The sequence below is a fragment of the Glycine soja genome, chromosome 18, assembly GCF_004193775.1.
Source record: "Glycine soja cultivar W05 chromosome 18, ASM419377v2, whole genome shotgun sequence".
Taxonomy (NCBI): domain Eukaryota; kingdom Viridiplantae; phylum Streptophyta; class Magnoliopsida; order Fabales; family Fabaceae; genus Glycine; species Glycine soja.
Genome location: NC_041019.1, coordinates 16,811,736 through 16,835,196, shown reverse-complemented (window position 1 = coordinate 16,835,196; position 23,461 = coordinate 16,811,736). Strand labels below are relative to the sequence as shown.

The following is a 23,461-nucleotide window of genomic DNA, read 5'->3' as shown; positions in this document are numbered from 1 at the left end:
CATATGTAGATTTATATGCACCATTGTCTCAAAAAGTTTCATGGTATATCCAATGCAATAGTGAACCCTGGAAACAAAAGGAGGATGTGTGACCCTTGAATTTAATTGTGATTATACAATAAGACCATTTCAAGTCACACAAGAGGCTAAACTACATGAGGTAGATCTATCTTGTGTTATCCTTCCACTGAGCTAGATATGGCACCTGCATTTTTCATACTCCTTGAGCTTGTTTATTTTAAGTAATATTGTGCAGGCAGAGAATAGACCGAGCTTCCATTTTTCGAGGGGCAATCTAGGTTTTTGTCTACTGGTAGCACATGAAATAAAGGCTTGAGTGCTATCACGTAAGAATTAAAATGGTCCTTTGGCCATGTTTCCAAGGAGTGAGTTATAGTCTAGTTTGCTTCCTTTTTCTTAAACTCTTGCATTCCTTCAATGTATTTCCCTATTGGTTCTTCCCACACCACCCTATCTTTTTATTTCTTATTAGTGTTTTTTTTAAAAGAAGAATGTTTCAGTGAACTAGTGTTTAATAAGTTGTGGAAGCTAATCAATGTATATTGATCAATGTAGTTTCAACTTTCAATTATTTAATTAATTAGTACTTGAAAATTATTGGTTGGATATATGCATTATGTCATAGTAGAAAACCTATTTATGTTAACTGCTACTGCCTAGATACTAGTAAGGTTGTGAACCAAAATGAAGTTATTCTGGCTTAAATTATGGGATACTTAATCTAATGTGTTATTTTAGTTTTTTTTTTATCAGCACAAGCTTGCACAAAGATCAGAGATAGTGAATTGTGTGGATCTACATCCAACAGAGCCATGGTAATGCCTCTTTTGCTGCTGTTGTTTTCTTTCTGAATTCAATTCCTGATGTGAAGCTAGCATCTTAATTAGGAATATTTTTAGTTTGTGAGGATTTAGTCACTAATAGTGATGTTTGTTATATAAGTTTACTGTTGGCACCATTTAATTAATTGCTTCATGCAACCTTGTTAATTCAGGATTCTGGCTAATTTATACTCTGGAACTATCTGTATCTGGAACTACCAGTCTCAGGTGTGACATTCTTTGTAACTGAGATGTTGTATATTGTTATAAATGAGTTTTTTTATTCCTAATTGAGAAACGTAATGGTGGTGAATCCATCGTGGGATTATGATGTAAGTGTTGTTCTTGCCCTTTTGTTGTTGATAAGTTGATTTATGTTTGGTCATAATTTTTTTATGTCATTCTATTTTGATATAGGAAGATAGGACTTGGAATATCTTGGAATGTTAAATTTCTAAGTTCTTCTAGCTTTATTAATATCAACAATTAGTTTGAATATGTGGGATGTTTTATTTAAGTCCTCTGTCCCTAGAAAGATAAGCTGGGATAAAAACTTATATGACCAATGGTATAACCAATGGTTGTATTCTGCAATTATTGTTCCTTCATGAAAAATGCTTCCTCTAAATAAAATTATATTTTTAGTGTAAATAGTTGATTATCATGATGCTACAACCTTTCTTGAGAATATTGACTATCACGATGATGTATATCTTGTTGGTAGAGCACCCTTGAGTGGATTTGAGTGCAGTTTAGTTTAGATGGCAATTGTAGGAAGAAACACTAAACTTTGAGGTGTGTTAGGAATATGGATGGAATACTCCTTATAAGACTTTGGAAATCCTTCTCCCTTAAGCTAGCTTTTGGAAGTGAGTTTGGACTTATCCATTTCTAGTATGGTACAAGATCCTATTTAGCATTAATGTTGGTCCCCTACAAGTTTAGTCTTGCAATCCTCACACTCCAGATATCCTATCTTGGGTGTGAGGTGTGTCTGTTAAGATGTCCTACATTGAATAGAAATATGGCTAAAATATTCCTTATAAGACTTGGGCAATCCTATTATTTTGAGCTAGTTTTTGAGAGTGAACTAGACCCCGTCCATTTCTCGACAATAGCAAAATAGTGGCTAGCAAATTTAAATAAGTGAGCTAAATTGATAAACAATTTTTGGCTCTTGTATTAGTTATTGTTTGGTTTTAACAACTTGGGGGGTATTCAACTCACTATTACAAAATATACATTTAACATTGTTACCTTAACATCGGTTTTCGACAAAATCAATGTTAACAAAAACGCAATGGCAAAATAGTAAATAATGTGACTTCGTTAACATCAGTTTTCAAAAAAACGATGTTAACTTGACTGAGTTAACATCAATTTTTACTAAAAACTGATGTTAGCTATGTGATGCCAACGTTAACATCGGTTTTTAGTAAAAACCGATGTTAAAACCTACATTTAAAAATATTTGAATTGGCTCTAGAAGCCATATTTTCTCTCGCGTGCACTCTTCCTCGCATTCATGTATGTTCGCCTCCTTGCCTGTTCTCCTCCTCACACCTCTTCTCCTCTCCACCGCATTTGCTCCGTTAGCAGGTAAGTTCTTCAAGACATCCTTTTCCTCGTGCCTCGTCTTCCTCGTATTCCAACATTCTGCCATCACCACATTAGCTGTGTTTCGTCTTCTCCATACCTCGTGACAAATAAGTCATATTTGGTTTCGAGAAGACAAAACGCGGGTGAGGTGGTGACGGCATCGCAACGCGTTTGCTTTATGTCTGAAAATGTGCTCTTTGAAATTGATAATGGTGTAAATGTTAGTGTTTTTGTTATTGTGATTCTCTAATGAAGCTTGTGTTCGTAAGCTATGGTAGTGTTGTTGTTTGCTTTTTATTTTTGCTTGGTTTGCAGTTATTACCATGGAAGTTAAAATATACATGTGTTTTTAAGCTATGGTAGTGCATCCTATTGCATATAGTTGTGGCCTTCTGGATCATGTATATGGTAGTAGCTTCATGTACACACTTCTAGAAAATAGGGTTTGGTTGCATAGTTTGGTTTCTGGTTTGCATGGTTCTGTGTGTATGTGCTTGTTAATGGGACTTTGTGCTGGTGTGACAATTCTGCCACAGCCTTAGGCCCCTAAAATAGGAATATCATATTGGTATGTCAAATGTATCATGCATATTAATGTCATGTTTATATTGTAAATGGAGTTTAGAAACCATGGATGAACATCAACAAAACTAGAAGGAAATGGCTAACATAATGATGAAGATCAACAAACAATCAGAGGAAATGTTCAACACTGTTCATGTTATCGATCAGGTTAGAAATTATTTGAAGACTATTCTAAAATAAACATGACTTGATATTTAACAGTACTTTTGCTTATATTAATTTTTTTTAAATGTAACCTTACGGTTAAATGAGTAGGTCATTTGCTATAAGATGGAAAGATGAACTAGAGTCTACGTGGCATCTGCTACACTCTAATGGCTACATGCACTTTGTCACATATAACCAAGATTTGGTGAGCCCAGCTTTACTTACTGGATGGACAAAACTTAGAGAGTTCTATGGGCTCACTAGAAATCATCAGGTCACCTTAACCCATTATGGACAGAGTGTTTTTCTCCTCACCATCTTCAAAAACAGCTCTGAACCTAAAGCTTTTCCTAAATGGCACTCCTTGTTCCTAACTCGGTCACTTTTAAAGTCCTACTCACTGAGTACAAAGTGATTTACAATAGTTTGGTGAGTAATTAAGCATTCATCTCTGTATGTCAAATTTTGATATCATATAGTTATCTAATATGAGTTTCTTTTGCATTTCAGGATGTGCCAAGTACCATGTACTCATTTATGAAAGCTGCAAGATTCACTCATCTGAACTTGGAAGGGACGAAGTGTAGAATAGTTTATAATCATCATAGGAAGACCACAAAAATTGGAAATGGATGGAGGACTTTTGCACAAACACAAAATTTGCTTCCTGGAACTCAAATTATATTTGAGTTCCCAGATGCAACTTCTAACTTTGTTTTATTCTGGTTTGTTTGTAATTAAAGTAGATTACTACTCTAATATATTATCAATTTGTAAACTTTTGTTTATAATATGTTATTTTGTTTAGAAATGTTTATAACTACCCTTGGTGCATGATATATTGATATACTTTGTTTATAACTTTTGGTTCATGGCTGATTTATGCATTTTTATACAACTTTAAACGATAAGTTGTGATTTGAATTAATTACTACAGGTTGCTAATTAAAAAAACAAATACGATATTTAAAACTAATCATAAAACAACATCGATTTTTAGGAAAACCGATGTTGTTAGTAAAAAACAATATCGGTTTTTTGAATAACTGATGTTGTTTTCTTCTTACCAGCATTGATTTTTAGGAAAATTGATGTTGTCATCAGTTTTTCAGAAAAAAAACCGATGTTGGTAAGAATAAAACAACATCGGTTTTTCAAAAAACTGATGTTGTTTTTGCTAAACAATCGATGTTATTGTTGATAAATTAATGTCGGTAGTTTCAACATCGGTTAATAACCAATGTTGAAAATCCTTAATAACCAATGTTAAAAACGGATTTTCTAGTAGTGACTCTATTCCTAAAAACTTATCATTTTGCATCATCTAGATACAAAAAAGAAAAATATTAGACTGTTACAAACCAAGAATTAGGAATAAGGAAGAAAAGAAATATTTTATTGAATAGGATGAAAAGAACAAGGAATAGCCAAATAGAAAGAGCAATATCTCCTTCAAGGGTTTATGCTTCACAAATAGCTAATGCTCAATTTACAAATGATACCTGATAGAATGAGAGCTTTCCCCTTACATCCTCCTATTTATTTGACTCACTAACCCCTAACTAACTAATCAATAGGGACAAGATTCCTTGGTCTTTCTGGTTGTTTGGCAATTTGCCATTTTATCATTTTATGTAAGGTTAAATAACAATAATTTGCTCATAAAAGGTGTAGCAGGAGGATGAGGAATCCCCAATGAAGGAAAATAATGCTTTAATCATTTTGCAAACCTGATAATAGGAGAAAAGGGGGAGGGAGGAGAGTCAAAGAATATGAGAACATGTACTTGGCTGCATAGTATTAGGTTTACAACAATGGCCATGATATTCCTACAACCTATTGAACAATGGCCTTGGTGCAGTTGAAGACATAACCAAAAGTCTTGGAGCATCCAAGTTGGCCAGGTCTCTTTTTCAATCATTACAACAATAGATTGCCAAAGAGATTGTATTATTTCCAAAGCCAGATGATGGTTTTCTTACAGATGGCAATAACTTCTATAAGCTTGACAATGTCCGAGGAGAGTTTCATGAAATTCATAAGGATTTTAGTACTCAAAGCCATCCATATTTAACACAGGTCTTCACAAGTTTTGATACAAGATGTGCATATGACTAGTTTAAACAATTTCTTCTAAATTTGACATTTGAATGTTGTGCAATGCAATAATAATTAGAGCAAAAGATCTTATTATTTGAAGTTTAGAGTTTGTTTAATGACATATCATGATTTAGTTCCTGCAAGTTGTAACTCCTTGCATACATAATACTTATTTATTCTATTTTAAATAATAGTTATAAAACCATGCTTTTCTTTGTATACAGATCCTTTCAAGTTCGAGGTTCCATCCCCAGATGATGTGGTTTATACTGGCCTACATTCTTCCAAAATGGGTTTGAAAGGTATCCTTCCCTCAACAAATCTAATTTGCCTCTAGTGTAGTTGGAGAAAATGTATTTAATAGTTAAGAGCGCTACTAACTATCATTTAAACTTAAAATTGACATCATTTCACATTATTTCTTTGTGGTTCACTTCAATATTTTCCATAAACTTTGAATCCCCCCCCCCCTATATAAAGAAAAAGAAATACTATTGGAAAGGAATACAAATTCCAATTTTCTGATTTTTTTTTTATTATAACTTTTTGGGCTCAAAATCTTGCACAGAATGATCATTATCAGGGAATATATTAGGTTTTAATTGTTAAATTTGTGTCCCTGAATCACAGTTAAAAAGATTTCTAATTCCTGGAGGTTGTTTTAAGTCCAATTGTAGAAAGCTTTCACCGGTTCTAGTAGTCAAAGTAATTGGAAATATCTCGAGGCCATCTTTATCACGGTCGCTTTCACCCAAAAAACGAAAAAAAATATTTCTAGGAAAAACTGTTTTTCCGTATTTATTATCTTCAAATTCTAATTCTTGTGCATAAATATTCATCTATCTTATTTGTGTAATGCTTCCAGACAAAGCTACAAACTCTAATTCTCAGCTTTCATTAAGCACCAGATAGAAGAATGAACTTTTTGTACAATCAAATATTGAAAGTTCAGACAACTTATCATCCTTAATGCGAAAGAGTAGACAAGATAGTTCAATTGAGAGCAAGCTTTCCAAATATGTAGCAATTGATCTGCAAACAAGTGGTAAAACTTCAAACAGCTTGCTAGAATCTTTGTCAAAACACAAAGGTAACAATATTACTAAAATAAATTCTTTGAAAAATGGTACAATTGATATTCAATCAAGCAAAGAAAAGTCAGGTAGTTTGTCTACACGGTCAAAAGTCAAGGAAAGTGATAACATTAATCCCTCTTCTATCAAAGATGGAAAACTTTAAAGTATTTCCAGCAGTTTCAGCAACATGGTTGTCAATATAAGATCTGGAAATTCTGAATACACTAATGCTAAGGGAACTTGCTCACATGTTTCTTATAAGCCAGAAATATGGATTCTCCCTCAACAAGTTGAAGATACATTGACTCAGCTGAATCTTGCAATTGTATGCAAATGGACTATTCTTTTGTACGCTCCAGGAAAATATTTCTTAGAACCAACAATTTGACAGTGATAATTTCTCCTATTACACACATAAAATATGCAAGTGATTGTCCATTAGCATTAGTGTTGGATAACTAGCTTGACTTTAATAGGTTAGAAATAAGTTAAAGAAGTAGTATTAACAAGGATGATCATATGTTAGTTCATTTAAATATTTTGGCCAAAGAGGTCTCAGATAAGTTGAAATTCTAATTGCTCACTCTCTCACACTCTATTATAACTATGCCTACAAAATACAAACTCTATCATATAATAGCTTCTTTTCTTCTTTTTCTTTTTTCTTTTCTTTCCTACATGTATCTCTTATTGCTTTACCTTTTCCTCTTATCTTGTGTTATGTTTTTACTGTGTATTATATGTTTTGTGTTGATGTAGATGATGAAGGAATCACAAAGCAAGGACAATGCCACTATTCGATGGGATATTGGTTTTAATAAGAAGCGTGTTGCATACTTTGTATTTCCAAATGTGCTATATATTTTGCTTATTGCTATTGTTATACATCTTATTCAATATTTTGTCTTATGTTCTTCATAGCTTGTATTCAATCTTTTCTTTATTATTTTTTATTTTTCTATTATTTATAAACAACGATGTCCCATATTGTAGGAAGATAACGAGTTGCGGTTTGTGAAAAACCGTCTATATATTTTATTTTTCTTTTTATTTTTTATTTTATTTAAAAAAAAGACATTTTGTGATGATATATTATATTCTTTTCTGCATGCAGGTTGTTGAATCTTGATTAGTGGATAAAGTTGTTCTACCCATCGAAAGTTCTGTTGGTGGGAGCATCCTCCGTAATTATGATTTACTTCTTGGACACAAGCTACACATTGTTGGGGAGGTGCAATTACTAATTAACCATTGCCTTTTAGGATTACTGAAGGGATAGAAGAATCTGTGTGTGGGAGGTTATATTATGGGACATCTAAAAAGATTCCACCATCAGAGCTTCTTGATACAATTGGTGTTGGGGATGCATTTGTTGGAGTTATTTTATATTGCACGTGCAACCTCTTCATAAAATCGTTGCACATGCAAGATGGAACTTTTTGATTTTTCCACTGGACATATTCTACCCTATTTCATAGATATGGACTTACATTGTTTACTACAATTCCATTGTGTCCATCATTTCTAGTCTTACTACTTTTTCTTTGATCATTTTACTAATGAACAACCTTGTTAGTTTTGCTCATTTGATGCTACAATTTCAAAATTTACATAGTAGTTATTTTATTTCCAGCAATTTGTGCCAACTTATCACTAGAGAAAATGTTGCCATTTGCTTCTTATGTGGTAAGCAAAAAACAAGATGGCATAATTTGGATTTACAATCAATTTTAGACATACAAAAGGTTGTTACACAAATGCCCAGAATTAAAGAAACATCTTTAGTCTTATTGTTTTTTATACTTTTCTAGAGGAAATTAAATTGGAAACTTAGGTGCTACATATAAACATATTTTTTGTTTGCTTTTGATGCTAATTATAGGTAGCTGCCAATTGTAGAGCTCGTAGAGGTCTTCTATACCACACTAATGCATGCTTGGCATCCTTTACTTTGCAGATTGGCTTGGCTTTACAATACGAACCTATATTTGGTTAAATTTTATTTTTGTGATTTTAATTTAATCTTTATAAATTATTTAGATATGTTTTGTGATATGTCACTTAAATAGTTATTAAAGTAATATATATGATTTGTTATATATTACATCATTTCATGAATAAATTTTCTTTATTATGCAGAAAAAAGCAGTGGATTTTTTAAAGGACATTCTAAGATGATTCTTTGAAAAATCATCATAGAATGTCTAACATTATAAGACGGTCCTTTGGAAAAATCGTCTTAGAATTGTCAATTTTTTTTTTAAAAAAAATTCTAAGACGGTTCTTTCAAAAACCGTCTTAGAATGCGACATTCTAAGACGAATTTTGGGAAAACCGTCTTAAAATTGTCAATTTTTTTAACTTTTTTTAAAAAATACATTCTAAGATAATTTTTCTAAAAACTGTCTTAAAATTATAGCTTTTCTAAGATAGTTTTTTTTGGAAACTATCGTGGAAAGACTTTCCACGACGTTGACTTCAAAGACGATTCAAAATTATCTTCGTATTGTCCTAAAATCCGTCGTGGAATCCAGTTTTTTTAGTAGTGAGATCACTTGTTAGTTCATTTCCATTCAAGAGTTTGCAAAGAAAGCAGGAACAATGAGGCTCTTCATGTCAAAACCATTTGTTTATGCAACCATTTCAATTCAATTTTCAGTCCTATAGAAACAAATAATTAACTCGTTGTAGTCAATTCAATCTTCTAACTTTTCTAATCTAATCAACTACCGATTAAGAAAGATTGGGCTCATAACGACCATTTTGAATATATTTAAACCTTAACAGATTAAAGGGAGAAACATAAATAAAATATGGACCAAGAAAGGGAAGATTATACATGTTAACATGGCTATTACAAAAAAAGAATGTTAAGTGGAAGGTTGAAGTCATACAATTGTTGAACATGTAGGTAACTATTGTCCACTATTGTAATGGAGCACATAACCCTTGTCCAGTCATATGTAAATGGCTCTTGCTAAAATTTCCATTCATATCAATCAATTTTCCCTTTATGGCTTTAAATGCCTCAACTGCATGTTAACAACGCAAATGAAATAATCATTGTAGAAGCAAGGATTCATGATGAATGTGATTCAAAGGTGTTTTGATGATAACAATGATGACAACAAAAGATGATGACAAAGGTGATGAACAAAAAGCTCAAAGATCAAAGAACAACTCAAGTGAATCAAAGAACAATTCAAGAGTTCAAGAATCAAGAAGAAAGCCTAGAAACAAGAATCAAGATTCAAGATCTCAAGAATCAAGATCAAGATTCAAGACTGAAGATTCAAGAATGAAGAAAAGACTCAATCAAGATAAGTATTAAAAAGTTTTTTCAAAACTTTGAATAGCACATAAGTTTTTGACAAAACCTTTACCAAAGAGTTTTTACTCTCTGGTAATCGATTACCATATTGTTGTAATCGATTACCAGTAGCAAAATGAGTTTGAAAAAGTTTTCAAACTGAATTTACAACGTTCCAAATATTTTCAAAAGGCGGTAATCGATTACAATGTTTTGGTAATCGATTAACAGTGCCCTTGAATGTTGAAATTCAAATTTAAATGTGAAGAGTCACATCCTTTCACTCAAAAGCTTTGTGTAATCGATTACACTTATTTGGTAATCGATTACCAGTGACTGTTTCTGAAAAATCAAAAGATGTAACTCTTCAAAAAGGTTTTGACTTTTTCAAATGGGTTTTAAGTTTTTCTAAAAGTTACAACTCTTCTGAATGACCTTCTTGACCAGACATGAAGAGTCTATAAAAGCAAGGCTTTGTTTTGCCTTTTTAAAAAAATCTTTCTAACAACAATCTTGAATACTTTTACTTTTCCAACCAATCCTTTACAAGCCTTGAAATCTCTTTGAAGTTCTTCTTCTTCTTCTTTTGTACCAAAAGCTTTCTGAAGTTTTCTGGTTTTCTAAACCTTGAAAACTTGTGCTATTCATCTTTTCATTCTCTTCTCCCTTTGCCAAAAAGAATTCGCCAAGGACTAACCGCTTGAATTCTTTTTGTGTCTCTCTTCTCTCTTTTCCAAAAGAACAAGGGACTAACCGCCTGAATTCTTTTTGTGTCTCTCTTCTCTCTTTTCCAAAAGAACAAGAGACTAACCGCCTGAATTCTTTTTGTGTCTCTCTTCTCTCTTTTCCAAAAGAACAAGAGACTAACCGCCTGAATTCTTTTGTGTCTCCCTTCTCCCTTGTCAAAGAATTCAAAACAACACAGTCTGAGAATTCTTTTGATTCTTCCCATTCCCTAATACAAATGCGTTTAAAGGTTTAACCGCCTGAGAATTCTTTTGTATCCCCATTCACAAAGTATCAAAGGTGTAACAGCCTGAGATCTTTGTCTTAACACATTGGAGGGTACATCCTTTGTGGTACAAGTAGAGGGTACATCTACTTGGGTTTGATTGAGAACAAGAGAGGGTACATCTCTTATGGATCAGTTCTAGTGGAGGGTACATCCACTAGGGTTTCAAAGAGAACAAGGAAGGGTACATCCCTTGTGGGTCTTTGCTTGTAAAAGTATTTTTACAAGGTTGAAAGAAATCTCAAGGACCACAGGTCGCTTAGGGACTGGAGGTAGGCACGGGTTGTTGCCGAACCAGTATAAAAACTCTTGTGTGTTTGTTTCCTTCTTCCCTACTCTTTTACTTTCTGCTGTGCATTTAATTTTCGCTTTTACTTTCTGTTAAGTTTCTCTTCTACTCCATATTCTTTTAACAACAAAAGTAAAAGCCTTAAAAGAGTAAATTTTAATTGGTAAAGTTTTAGGAATAATTAATTCACCCCCCCCCCTTCTTAATTATTTTGAGGCCACTCGATCCAACAATAATCACACTATCAATAGAACCAAATGAAAACATTACATATTATAAGCATATTATTTTGGCAGAAATGAAAACAACTGCTTATACCAATTTCTAAGACAAAATACTATTATTATTTGACTACAATTATGACCCTTAATCCATAAATGATTGACTACAATGTAGCAACTAAACATCTACCAACACATTCATTTCTTGAAGGAATTATTGGAAAAGAATAATAAATGTTTTCTTGATATTCTAAAGTGACAAATAATTTCAAACATAAATATTCCAAAAGTAACAAATAAAATGAGATGGAGGGAGTATTATTTTAATTACTAGAGACATAAATTCTATATTTTCATATTTTGCTAGCTTTATTGATAATGGTTTCCATGATTAAAGCATAGAAACAAACAAATATATTGATAAAAGTCCTCATCAAAGAGGGGGAGAACATTTGGTAATACTTGCTATGAGATCTAATAGAATATGAAATAGTAGCCAATGTACCTACTACATTTAGAGAGGGGGGATGAATATACCTTCAATTGGGTTAGTGACTTGACTAGTAGCCAATAGGAAATAGTAGCCAAACCACAAATAGAAAACAACTTCACACCTATAACCTTTGAAAGACGCATCCCAGGAACCCAAAACTCACCAAACCTTTTAATTTTCTCTCCTGAACTGAACAATATTTTACTTTCCTTGCCTTGGTAACAACAAAACCAGTTAGAAACATTCATTGTTGTGAACTCAAAAACCTCCCCATATATGCTTCTAAATCCAAAAACATAGATAGCTATCAAACTAAAGTGTGATACCATTTTCAAAAGCAACTTCATATGTGCATATCCAAGAGCAAAAAATCCATGGTTTTTGCTAACTTCTGCAATTTCTTTTCCATTTCCTGTCTTTCCTGGGGTTGTTTAGTCAAAGTCAACTCCATCAAGGTCTACTGTTGATTTTGCCCTACAGGTATAGGGTTTGCAGTCAAAATTTGCAGACCGAACAAATCAGGAGTTTAACGAAAGACAGACTTCAAGTTACCCCCTCTATGATTGGTTTCTTTCATTCTTTTTAATACGCTTTTCAGCTTCTTGGAGTAAAGCTTCAAGTACTTCATTTTCTCTATCCTCCATCTCCCTAATGATACTCTGATTCTTTCTATGTCCATACTGAGTGGCAAGCCTTCTTTGTTCTGCTTATTTAGTTATTTTCTACGGTCTTAGCCTCTTTGACTCCTTCTCTAGTTCCTTATATTAAAGGAAAAGTTTAATCAGTTCAAAAATAAAGAACTCATAATATACAACATTAATAGAAAGTGGATGCTTGGATTAATTTATTTAGGAGAAACAAACAATTTTTTAGAGCTTCCCAAGAGAGCTATAAAAAATTATTATTACTAAAAAATAAGCCGAAACAAAGAGAAAAATTTATAATTCATAAAAGTTTACCATTTCAAGAAGCTATCATTCTTGTTCTTCTTTCCTCTTCTCAATAATTGATTTTTGAGCAAAAAAACCTTTGTATTCTTTGGCCACAACCTCTATCAATGTTGGAAGTAAAGCTCCAAGTTTTGATGGTATCCTATCAGGAGGATAAATAATTTGTCTTTCCTTATTTAATTGTTTAGCAAAATTGCCCAAGTGATCCCTTAAGCCATCAGACTCGAGACTCTGCATTAAAAATCAATCAGCCAATTGCCATAAAAACAACTGATAAATTGATAAGCAGTGTTGGATGCTGACATTTAAAACTTCATTATAAACAACTGAAGACGGTTGAAGAGTTACATGAGAACTACTTTCAAGTTTCTCAGCTGCATCCCACAAACAAATATGACAGTAGACTACATTTCTTAAATGAAAAGTTGCAACGCACTATGACATAAACTAGTCACTAATGCAACTCATTTAGATTTGAGTCATACCTTGTTTTGGTGAACAGGTTGTAAGGCCAATAACCCTTCTACAATTTCAAAAAATCAGACTCAGAAAAATTGTAATAAACAAAAAAAAAATTATATATATATATATGCTCAAATAATTGTCAATAAATTAACAAACTTATTTATAATGTCTACAATAAACATTAATACAATATAAGCTTCTATATCATCTAAACCTTTCTAAATCATATGTTTTTAACTTTTAAATAATATCCTGCCCCTTTCTTGCGAATTGTTTTTATGGTCTCAATGTCTAATGGTGTTCCATCACCAAACCACTACAAAATATAAAATATACAAATTAGTCAATTACATGTAAAATGATTAAAAACAAATAGTAAACTAATAATTGAAACTTGTTAAAGTAAATAATCATGCTTCATTCATTCTTCAAACCCCCATTGACAACGTACCACATCCAATGCATGACATAATAGCCACACTCATATCTTCCGTTTTGAACATGGCTTTAAATTCAATATGAAATATTTTTAAATCCCATAATTTGAATTTACAAGTTTTTTAGGGACTTGGAAGAAGCTCAGATGTCAAAGCTTTATATCTAGTTAATCACTCTTTTTGTTATCATTGGTTGTGTTGTTTATATTTCTTCCCAACTGTGAATTTTGATCAAGTCATAATGTCAATTTGGTATTTGTGATGGAGGTGTAGCTGGCCCGTCTAAGGATCCTTTATAGGAGATTGGAGGTCCTATGACAAGGTCCAAGACTAAGAGGATGAAGCAAGCATTGTAAGGCCTGATTCAAAAGATCAAAGAGAAAGAAGACCAATGTGAATTAAGGGTTGCACCTAATTGGGTCACTCTCCTATAAATTGATGAAGATGCTTTGAGGCCAACTTAAAGAATCACTCTAGGAAGCCTAATTTACAAGACAAGAAACATTCATGGGCTGAGTTGATCAATTTTGGAGAACTATTAATATTGGGCTGATTAGATAATAATTAAGCCCAACATGATGGGCCTATTTTTGGACTTGTAATGGGTTGCCATGACCTTTTATCTTTTATTGTTATTTTGAAGTCTTTAAATTATTAGATTAGTTATTGGGTCTTGAACCTAAATTAGGATTATTAGTAGAAGTATAAATAGACTCCTTAAATACTTTGTTCGGAAGATTTTGAAGATTAATGGAATTTGAGTTTCTTTATTGTGAGAGTTTTTCCTTTGTTCTTGGGTTAAGAATTGATAGTGTTGGTTCTATTGACTGGTAGCGGTTAGGGTCACACTCCTTTTGATAACTTTGGTTCTACCAACAGGTCGCGATTAGAGTCTAGTCCTTTTCTTTTTATACTTATTTTCAAGACGATTCTAAATGTTCTCTTATCAATTTGGTAGGTGTTCAAGAATGTTGTATGGAATATAGCTTGTTTGGACTCACGTAAGATTGAGCATGACTTTACACTTCATCAGTGGACAAACTTATATGAACCACTTTAGAAGTGGAGTATTCTGAAGAAGAACTATGGTTCAACTAGCATTGTTTTGATTATCAATAGGGGAAACACTATTGATAGCCATAGGCTTGTATATTTTGCTAGACAACAGGGTCTTGACAAGCAACATGATCTAGTTGAAGAATTGAACATTGGCTATTTGACACAGGGAAAATACATTGGTGACCAATAAATGACTTTTTCTTTTATCCCTTTGGTTGTTTGCTCAATTAATTACACTTTATCTTTGTTTCTTTAATGCCTTGGAAGGGGATATTCACTGGAAACATTAATTTTTTATTTATTTTGCATTTCTTTGTGGTTGAATATCTTATTTTTTTATACACTACTTATGCAATGTTAAAGCTACTAACTAATTTCTTTAATGGAGGTTCATTTCAATATCATGATTCATGTACTAACAAGAACAATAAAAGTCTTATCTTACTAGGTAAAGTATGTGGTATACAATAAATCTAAAGACCAATAAAGTGGAATTGAATGTTCTATATGAAAAATTGGGACATAAAAAATGGGAGAATGGATGGTCTTTTGTGGTAGGACATACAATGGTAGAATGCTTAATTGTATGTGTCTAATTTTTTCGGTTTGGAAACATTGTTGGTTAATGGTTGTCTAATATTTAGTGAAAGATGTTTTTTCCATGCTACTATTGAAGAAACTACCTCATGACCAACCATAATTGATCTGTGTATGTGTGTGTGCGCGTGTGAAAGATTTTGAGCCACAAAAAGGAACATTAAATAATTCTTTTATATCCATATATCAAGGCAAAAACATACCATTTCAATGATTTTCATAACATCGATACATTTTTGCATTTCTCATGGAGGTTGTTTGTTAACCTCTTACCTCATTCATTGAAGCAGGCAAAGCAACATATAGCATAGTAGTCATCATTGTAAATGGAATCAATTTTAAGGAAGACAAATAGATATTATTTGGAACTCATGATGACTTTTTGAAACTTCTATGTTACTTAATGTTGCCGTGTATCATTATTCATGAATTCATTTTTTCAGAAGTCCATAATCCATACAAAACAACTTAGCTGGCATGGATACTTGTCTTCATGAAATATGTCATTTTTTTGAAGAATTAATATAGTTCATAATTTTGTTTGTCTACTAATGGGATTATGTGTAGGGAACAAATGATGATATTGTTGAATGGTCTCATGGCAAGCAATTGTGGGATCTCTCCAACAAAAAATATGATCCATTGTGGGTTAAGGGTGGGGGTCACATAAGGGGTGTGAGAAAGTATGTGAAGTAAGGGGTGTGAGTAGCCAAAAATGCAAAAAATAACATCAATTCTGGAAAAACTAATATTATATAATACGTATAACATCGGTTTTGATTTTTGTTTATTTCCTACTTTACCACATCGGTTTTGAGGAGAACCGATGTTGTATAATAGATTTCAACATCGATTTTCATAATCAATGTTAAAAATGATAATTTTAATGACGGTAGTTTCAACATTGATTAAAAATCAATGTTAAATGTCCATAAAAACTAATGTTAAAAGTTTGTTTTCTAATTATATATATATATATATATATATATATATATATATATATATATATATATATATATATATATATATAATTCTCATTAATTCTCTCTAAACTCTTGTATTATCTTGTTTTTACTTTTTTTTCTCTACTTTTATGCTTCGAGTTATATTTTATTTACAATTTAACTATTTTATCATTTTATATTGTGTTATACATATAACATATCATATCCTTAATTAGAAATCTTGACAGGAAAACTAATTGAAACATTTGGACATAAATAACACTCTTGTAAGTATTTATTACGACTAATAGATTTTCTATAACTAATTGATGTTGCATTATGTTAAGGAGAAAAAAAATAAATATGAATTTAATATTTAATTAGTATTTAACAAAAAACAGTTAGTTAGTGAATTTCATTCTCACAAGTAGAAAATAATGCTTAGCACCTATAATAAATATAATTTTTCTATTAGATATTAAAATAATAATTAATTTAATATAATTAATATTTAATTCCAATGATTTTAATGTAACTTGATTACTTTTTATTTTTAATTTATTTAAAATATTGTTTATAAACTTTAAATATTATGACATTAATAAAATTTATGTATATTTATAATATAATAATTGTAATATAATTAAATTATATTATTATTTCATATTTTTAAATTATAATTACATTTTAATTCGATACTTCTTAATTTTTAATCATAAATTTCTCACACAATTTATAAATATATAAAAAATAAAATAAAAAGTATATATGTATTTATAATCAAATAAATGTCCATGCTATCATGGGTCAATAACTAGTGAATTTAAATTTCACAATTCAATAATCATCACATCAAACTTCAAACCTTCATCCAGTTACTTTCTTATTACTATTATAGATTTTAACTTTCTTGTTTCACGTGATAAACCAATTGTTTTAAAAAACTTTTATAATATAAGTTGTATATTGATTAGTACTACAGTAATCATAAAATTTAGTTTATCTAATAAATAAAAATATATTTAATAATTTTACTGTAAAAATATCTTTGCTTTGATATAATGTTTTAAGATTTAAAATTTAAATAAAATTAATTTTAAAATTAAAACATGTAACTCATAATAAATATTTTATTAACATAAAGACATTTCTACACAAAACTTTTGTTTTAAACAAAAAGGAGCCTCAGACTAGATTTCTGACATCTCAATTATATTGGTACCTCAACTATTGGCACCTCAAAAATCACCTTCTCTGCACGAGACTGAATATGAATCATAAACTATACATGAATAGCCAAGATATACAACCACTTAAAAAATGTGACTTTTCAAATTGCTAAGTTTTTGGCTAGCTTCAACCTTTCATAGGAGTCTTGTAATCTTGTAATGATAGCGACGAGAACAAAATATGAAATAACACATATTCAACACTCCCAAAGCCGCAATGAAGAAGTAGAAATACTCTAATCTTCCCTTGTTAATGTCGCCATCAAGCCAATCTGGTTGCCCTAGCTTCCTAGTGTAGGAATGCACAATGTTCACTATGAAGCTGCTCAAGTTGCTAGCAGCTGAGACATTGAGGCACAGCAAGGAATTTCCAATGCTTTTCATGCCATCAGGGAACTCCTTGTTGAAGAACTCAGTGTGTCCAACAGTTCCAAACACATGGCAACATGCTAAGAGCATGAATTGAGGAGCCAGCCACATCACTGACATTGGTGCAACCCCATCAGAAGCACCCTTCGAAATGGCCAATTCTCTTCTCTTGATCTCCACCAACCCTGAAACCACCATTGAGAGAACACCAAATGCATGTCCAAGTCCAATCCTTTGGAGGGTTGTGAGCCCCCCCTCTTGCTTGGTGATTTTCTCTAGTGCTGGGGCAATTATTTGGTCATAGATTGGGAGGAACACGCCTATTGACAGCATCATTATCACATTTACTGACCCAGCATGTATCTCAAAATTGTGCCCCAGGTTCCTGTCCATTTTCAATGCTTGTGACACTCCAAATATTGCTTGTTGTCCTATTGGAATGTTGACTATAATGCTGGTTATGAATATTGGCATGATCTTGAGCAAACACTTCAGCTCTTCAATTTGTTGGACGCTACAAAGTCTCCATGGGTCTTTGCTTGACCCATCATTGTTCAATTCATTCTCCTCTACAATAGCAGCTTTGTTTAAGCATCTAAGAAACAAAAATCAATAAGATGAGCAAATTCAAGGTTGACCAAGATTTCTGTTATAAGGTTCGTTTTTTTTATAATGCAATTATTATATATAATGTTAATTAATTTCCTCAAATCGGTACCAATGGGTCAGTTTAATAGTTAATTTAGTATATGACTTTAATTAGAAGCAATCAATCAGCCAATTAATTCAATCTTTCATATTATAAGTAAGCACTCTTTTCACATCGGCAACTATTGGTCAATTTGATCCTTTGACTTTGACTTTGATGTGCATAAGTCTCTAACATCAATGATTAAATTATGATTGTGAAATTCAAGAAACTACATTGACGACTAAATTGAATTACCTTGACATTAATTTACCATTTCGTAATGTTAAGGACTAAATTGACTAACCATGTTAATTTCTGGGACTAAAATTGACATTTTATCTGAGATATTATTTTACCTAAATTCATTTGTAAGAGGCAGCTTTGTTTCTGAATCATCATGGAGTGGATGATCATAAAAGGCTCCTTCTGTTTCCTCAGCAGCAGGCACATGAAAATGGCGTTTGTGTTGTGCTGCAACTAGCACTTCAAATATGCTAGAAAAGTTGCTTCCCTCAGGCTTAACATAGGCATAAACTTTAGTACCAGCAAACAACAAAATAATTGAAATCAACATAAACACAGTGGGCAGTGCAAAACCAAGGGTCCAACTAACAGAATCCTGGATATAAACCAATAGGGTTTGGTTGATCAACATGATCAGAGTCTGTGTGGTGTAGTATAGAGTGTAGAAGCTGCTACTTCCATGCCTTCCTTCAGCAGTGGTCAAATCAAATTGATCAACAGCAAAGGGAACACTGCAAGGCCTAATTCCACCAGTGCCAATAGATAGCCAGAAAAGACCAAACATTAAGACTCCCATTTGGAAATTTGTTTGGCCTGTGCATTTACCAAACTGCTGCTGCTGAATTGAGCATGGTGCAGGATGAAATTTCGGCACCCAAGCCGTTAACATGACTATCGCCATACCCTAGTCAATATTTGAAATAAAGGTTATAATCCAAATTAATTATTAAACATAGGATTAAACATAGGATATGAAAAGCATAGGATATAAATTATAATCAATCCAAATGAAAGTGAAAGGTACCACAAGACTAGCAAAGGATGCAAGGGTAATTGTTAGAAACTTTCCCAAGTAGGCATCAGCAATAAAGGCCCCAATGAGAGGAGTAATATTCGAGACAGCTAGCCAAGCGTTCAAAATGTTTGCAGAAAGAACCTGATCCATGTTATACACTTTCATCAAATACACCACAAAATTTGCTTGCATTCCAAATGTTGCCAGCCTCTCAATTGTGTCATTCCCTGCACAATTTATATAAAATATAGCCCCACAGCATGATTGCATTGTCAAGTATCAACATAATACACTTTTAGTATTTCATCTCTTTTTTCTGTTTCGTTAAATTTTTTAAAAAAAATTACTTTAATCTCTTAAAAATTATCAATTAAACCAAATTTATTTTTCTATCAATTTATCATACTAGCTTTTCCTAATAAATTTGGCGGCCTTGGCAAGTGATAGATTGTGCATAACATATAAATGTTTGTCAGGTCAGTCAAAATTAACACTAAGGCAAGAATCAATTTAGTCTGATAGATAGAAACGTTTTAAGGAATTAAAAATGAAACTATCTAAATTTAAGGATCAAATTAGGGATGAAGAGTGTAACAACGTTCGGAGACAGACCTAAAATATAAGGCATGGCTTTCCATCCAGGCTTCCTCGAGTGTGCCTGTGGCACTGATTCAGCAAGGCTTTCTTCATCTAGCAATTTCTTTTGCAGAGACGGCATTGAACTGTGCTTTTAGGCTAGCAAATGAAAAGAGTGGCGTGCTTAATAATTGTCTTGTTTATGACTATAGCTTAATCGGTTTCTGTAATTCTTGTGTGGAAAATGAGAAAAGCTATGGATCTATATATAGATACAATATTATTGGTCTTGGGAAAGCAATATGAAACCGAAAAAGCCATGTTCTGAACTGTCATGTTTCGGGCCTGGTCAGTGGTCGCATGAAAATTGATTTAGGAATTAAAGTGTCCATTTACTACATTTTATGACAAAAATTGCTTTGACCTTTGAATTTATTAATTCTTTCCTCTAAAGAGATACTCACTAATAATATTTTAAAATAAAATAAAATAATTTAATATTAAATAATATTAGTTAATTAGAAGCTAAGGAAATACTTTTTTTCTGGCTATGTGAAATGAACATATCACTGAAATCAAAAGATTCAAACATTGTATAAAAAAAAAAAAAAAGAGTCAAACATTCAGTTAATAGCATCCCCCGCCCCCACATCACTATTCCTATTTCATCCTTTAAATATTTATTAAATTTCTTCTTACTCTTTTTTACATTAGGTAGAATTTTATTATTTTTTAACTTTATTTTACATAAGATAATGTTTTCTATTTTTTAATCCTTTATTACATAAGATATAATTATGATAAATAATATTTTTATTTTCTTTTACTTTTATTTTTATTTTTGTTTTTTTGAATATTTTATATTACACTGCTTATTTAAACTATTGTACTGTTTATAATATTTATTTTATTATTCCAAGATGATAACATATTGCTATCGATAGATGGTATGTTTATTTTAGTTTTTACAATTCTTTTTTATATTTTTTATATTTTACTAATTTTTAAAAACCATTAAATTATTTCCATTAGCTTTTATTTTTTTTATATTATACTTTAAGATATTTTAATCATTACACTAATTAACATAATGAAAGTATGATGTCTACTTAAAAGTATGATACTTTTTACTTTATTTTTTCAATGCGATTAAAAATATTGTAAGATATAGTATATGATAAATAGTACAATATACAAAATGGAAAAAGAAATTGAAACTAAAAAATGTAATTAAAATAATTGATCTATAAATAAAAAATACAAAGAGTTTATATTAATTGGAAATTATGAATAACCTGAAATTTATTTTTATCAATAAAAATTTATGCAAAAATACCAAATAGACACATATTTTTTAATCATTTTATATTTATCAGCTTTAGCGAATAATTCTATCAAACATTTATAATTTATAAACTAATTTAACAACTTTCAGATACTAAGGGTGTGTTTGGTTTGCATTTTTATTTTCTGAAAATTGTTTTCATTTTTAAAAGATTAAAATTCTGAAAACATGTTTGGCTTGAGTTCTTGTTTTCTGTTTTCAAGAAATAAAAACATTGAAAATACGTTTTTAAAAGAAAATATATTTTTAGATTTGCTTAAAATTACATTCCTTGCTAAAAACACTAAAAACGAGATTTTATTATTTCTATTTTTTGTTTTATTTGAGAAAATATTTTCACTGAAATTAAAATGTTTTTAAAAATCCAACTAAACATATTTGCATCACTATTTTCTATTTTCAGTGAAAATGAAAACAGAAAACAGCAAACACCAAAATTAGTTTATAATTTTCATATTCATTTCGATTGTGATTTTGATTAGGCATGTTTGCATATTCGTTTGGATTGATTTTGCGCAAAAAAAAAAAATCTAATCCAAAGATTAAAACAACGTGTGATTTGATTTGGTTGAATTGTTTTCATACAAAAAAAATCCTATCCAATAAGATGAGGTTTGAATTTGGACCGGATGATTCAAATCTAATTGACATTTTAATTAATACCCTATTATTACATGCATTTAGCTCCAATTGAATATTATTTTTAAAATAAGTGAACTATCTTTTGGCTTAAGGATACTAGGAACCTATTTAAAAATAAAGCTTAATTGCATTTTTTAATTCCCGACTTTTAATTTTTTATTTTTAACATATTTTACTCCCAACAAATTATTTTGGTGTATTTTACTTTCAACTTTTAAAAATCTTACAAATTTTACCTTTTGTCTATTAATTATCTGCAAAAATTGTTGGTAAAATTCACCAAAAAATAAAAAGGCAGGGGTAAAAAAGATAATTATGTGAGCATATGGCATGTTAGTTATCATGTAGTCAATTAATAGAAAAATGATGAAAGATAAAAAAATTATTTTTTTTTTAAATTAAGTGGGGGTAAAATGTGTTAAAAATTGGAGGTAAATTTGTCAAAATAAAAACAAAAAAAATGGAGATAAAAAGTGAATTAAGCCTAAAAATAAAGTATACAAAATAAAAGAAAGAAGTATATTAATCAATCGGTTAATTGTTTGGAGACATACCGTGAATTAAATAGTTAAGGATAAAGAAAGAGAAAAAAGGTCATGAATTCGATCTCATCTTCTAATAAAAATTAATATTTATCGATAAAAAAAATCTATTAATTATCTTACTGCAAGGCTTTTTACCATAATCCAATATGAACTGATCAATTATGCAAAAAAAAAAAAAAATCCAAAAGAATTCGATTTTCATTTTTTAATTGAATTAGATATGAACACGATGTTAATTTGCAAAATATGTCCGTTGCATATAGAAATACTTAATTTTTTTTGGTGTATGATGATGACAAGGTTAGAATTTAAAATCTTGTGCAAACAACGTAAACTCCCACCAGGTTAACCCTAGTGATTCACACATAATTTGAATTAAGCATGATAATTATACCAATACACTATAGGTCTCACAAAATTGCTTTGACATTTGAATTTATTAATTATATACCATTAAATACCATTTTTATTATTCACGTAGCTTTTCTAATTTTTTAGAAACATTAAAAATTTAATATTAAATAATATTGTCTGCAGATTTGTACATAATAAATAAATACCCAAATTATCAAGACTAATGAAAATAATTAGATTATTTAACTTTAATTAATTATATCATAAATTTAAATTTTATTTCAAAATGCCTAAAAATTAAAAGATTAATACTTATTAGTTGTATTGATTTTCAATTAATGAGTATGACTTATATTGTTAATATCCAATAAATGCATCTATGTTTATAGAAAACACGTGGATATTTCATTAGTAGATTTGAAAGTGATATGATGTTTCTTATTAGGACATAAAAACACTTCCCTTTATTTCTTTTATAAAAGATTGGAGCTAGCGTCAGTTAAATAGAAAGGATTTTTTTTTTCTTGAAACGTGTAATGAATAAA

General features: G+C 30.8%; 1 protein-coding gene across 1 annotated transcript; it reads right to left on the bottom strand.

The window, feature by feature from the left end:
• Positions 1 to 17,228: 17,228 nt before the first annotated feature.
• Positions 17,229 to 20,211, bottom strand: LOC114394745 (protein NRT1/ PTR FAMILY 2.13-like). The gene is made up of 4 exons (XM_028356423.1): positions 20,067 to 20,211; positions 19,464 to 19,681; positions 18,772 to 19,343; positions 17,229 to 18,319 (listed from the first exon to the last, which is right to left on the bottom strand). Exons 1-4 carry the CDS (start codon positions 20,170 to 20,172, stop codon positions 17,491 to 17,493), a joined length of 1,725 nt encoding a protein of 574 aa, XP_028212224.1. The 5' UTR covers positions 20,173 to 20,211; the 3' UTR covers positions 17,229 to 17,490.
• Between the last annotated feature and the right edge of the window lie 3,250 nt (positions 20,212 to 23,461).

Coding starts and splice junctions, on each gene's coding strand:
- LOC114394745 (XM_028356423.1), bottom strand. CDS start 20,172: ATGCCGTCTCTGCAAAAGAAATTGCTAGATGAAGAAAGCCTTGCTGAA. Junction 19,682..20,066: donor AGCCATGCCTTATATTTTAG/GTCTGTCTCCGA, acceptor TAAATTGTGCAG/GGAATGACACAATTGAGAGG. Junction 19,344..19,463: donor CATCCTTTGCTAGTCTTGTG/GTACCTTTCACT, acceptor AATATTGACTAG/GGTATGGCGATAGTCATGTT.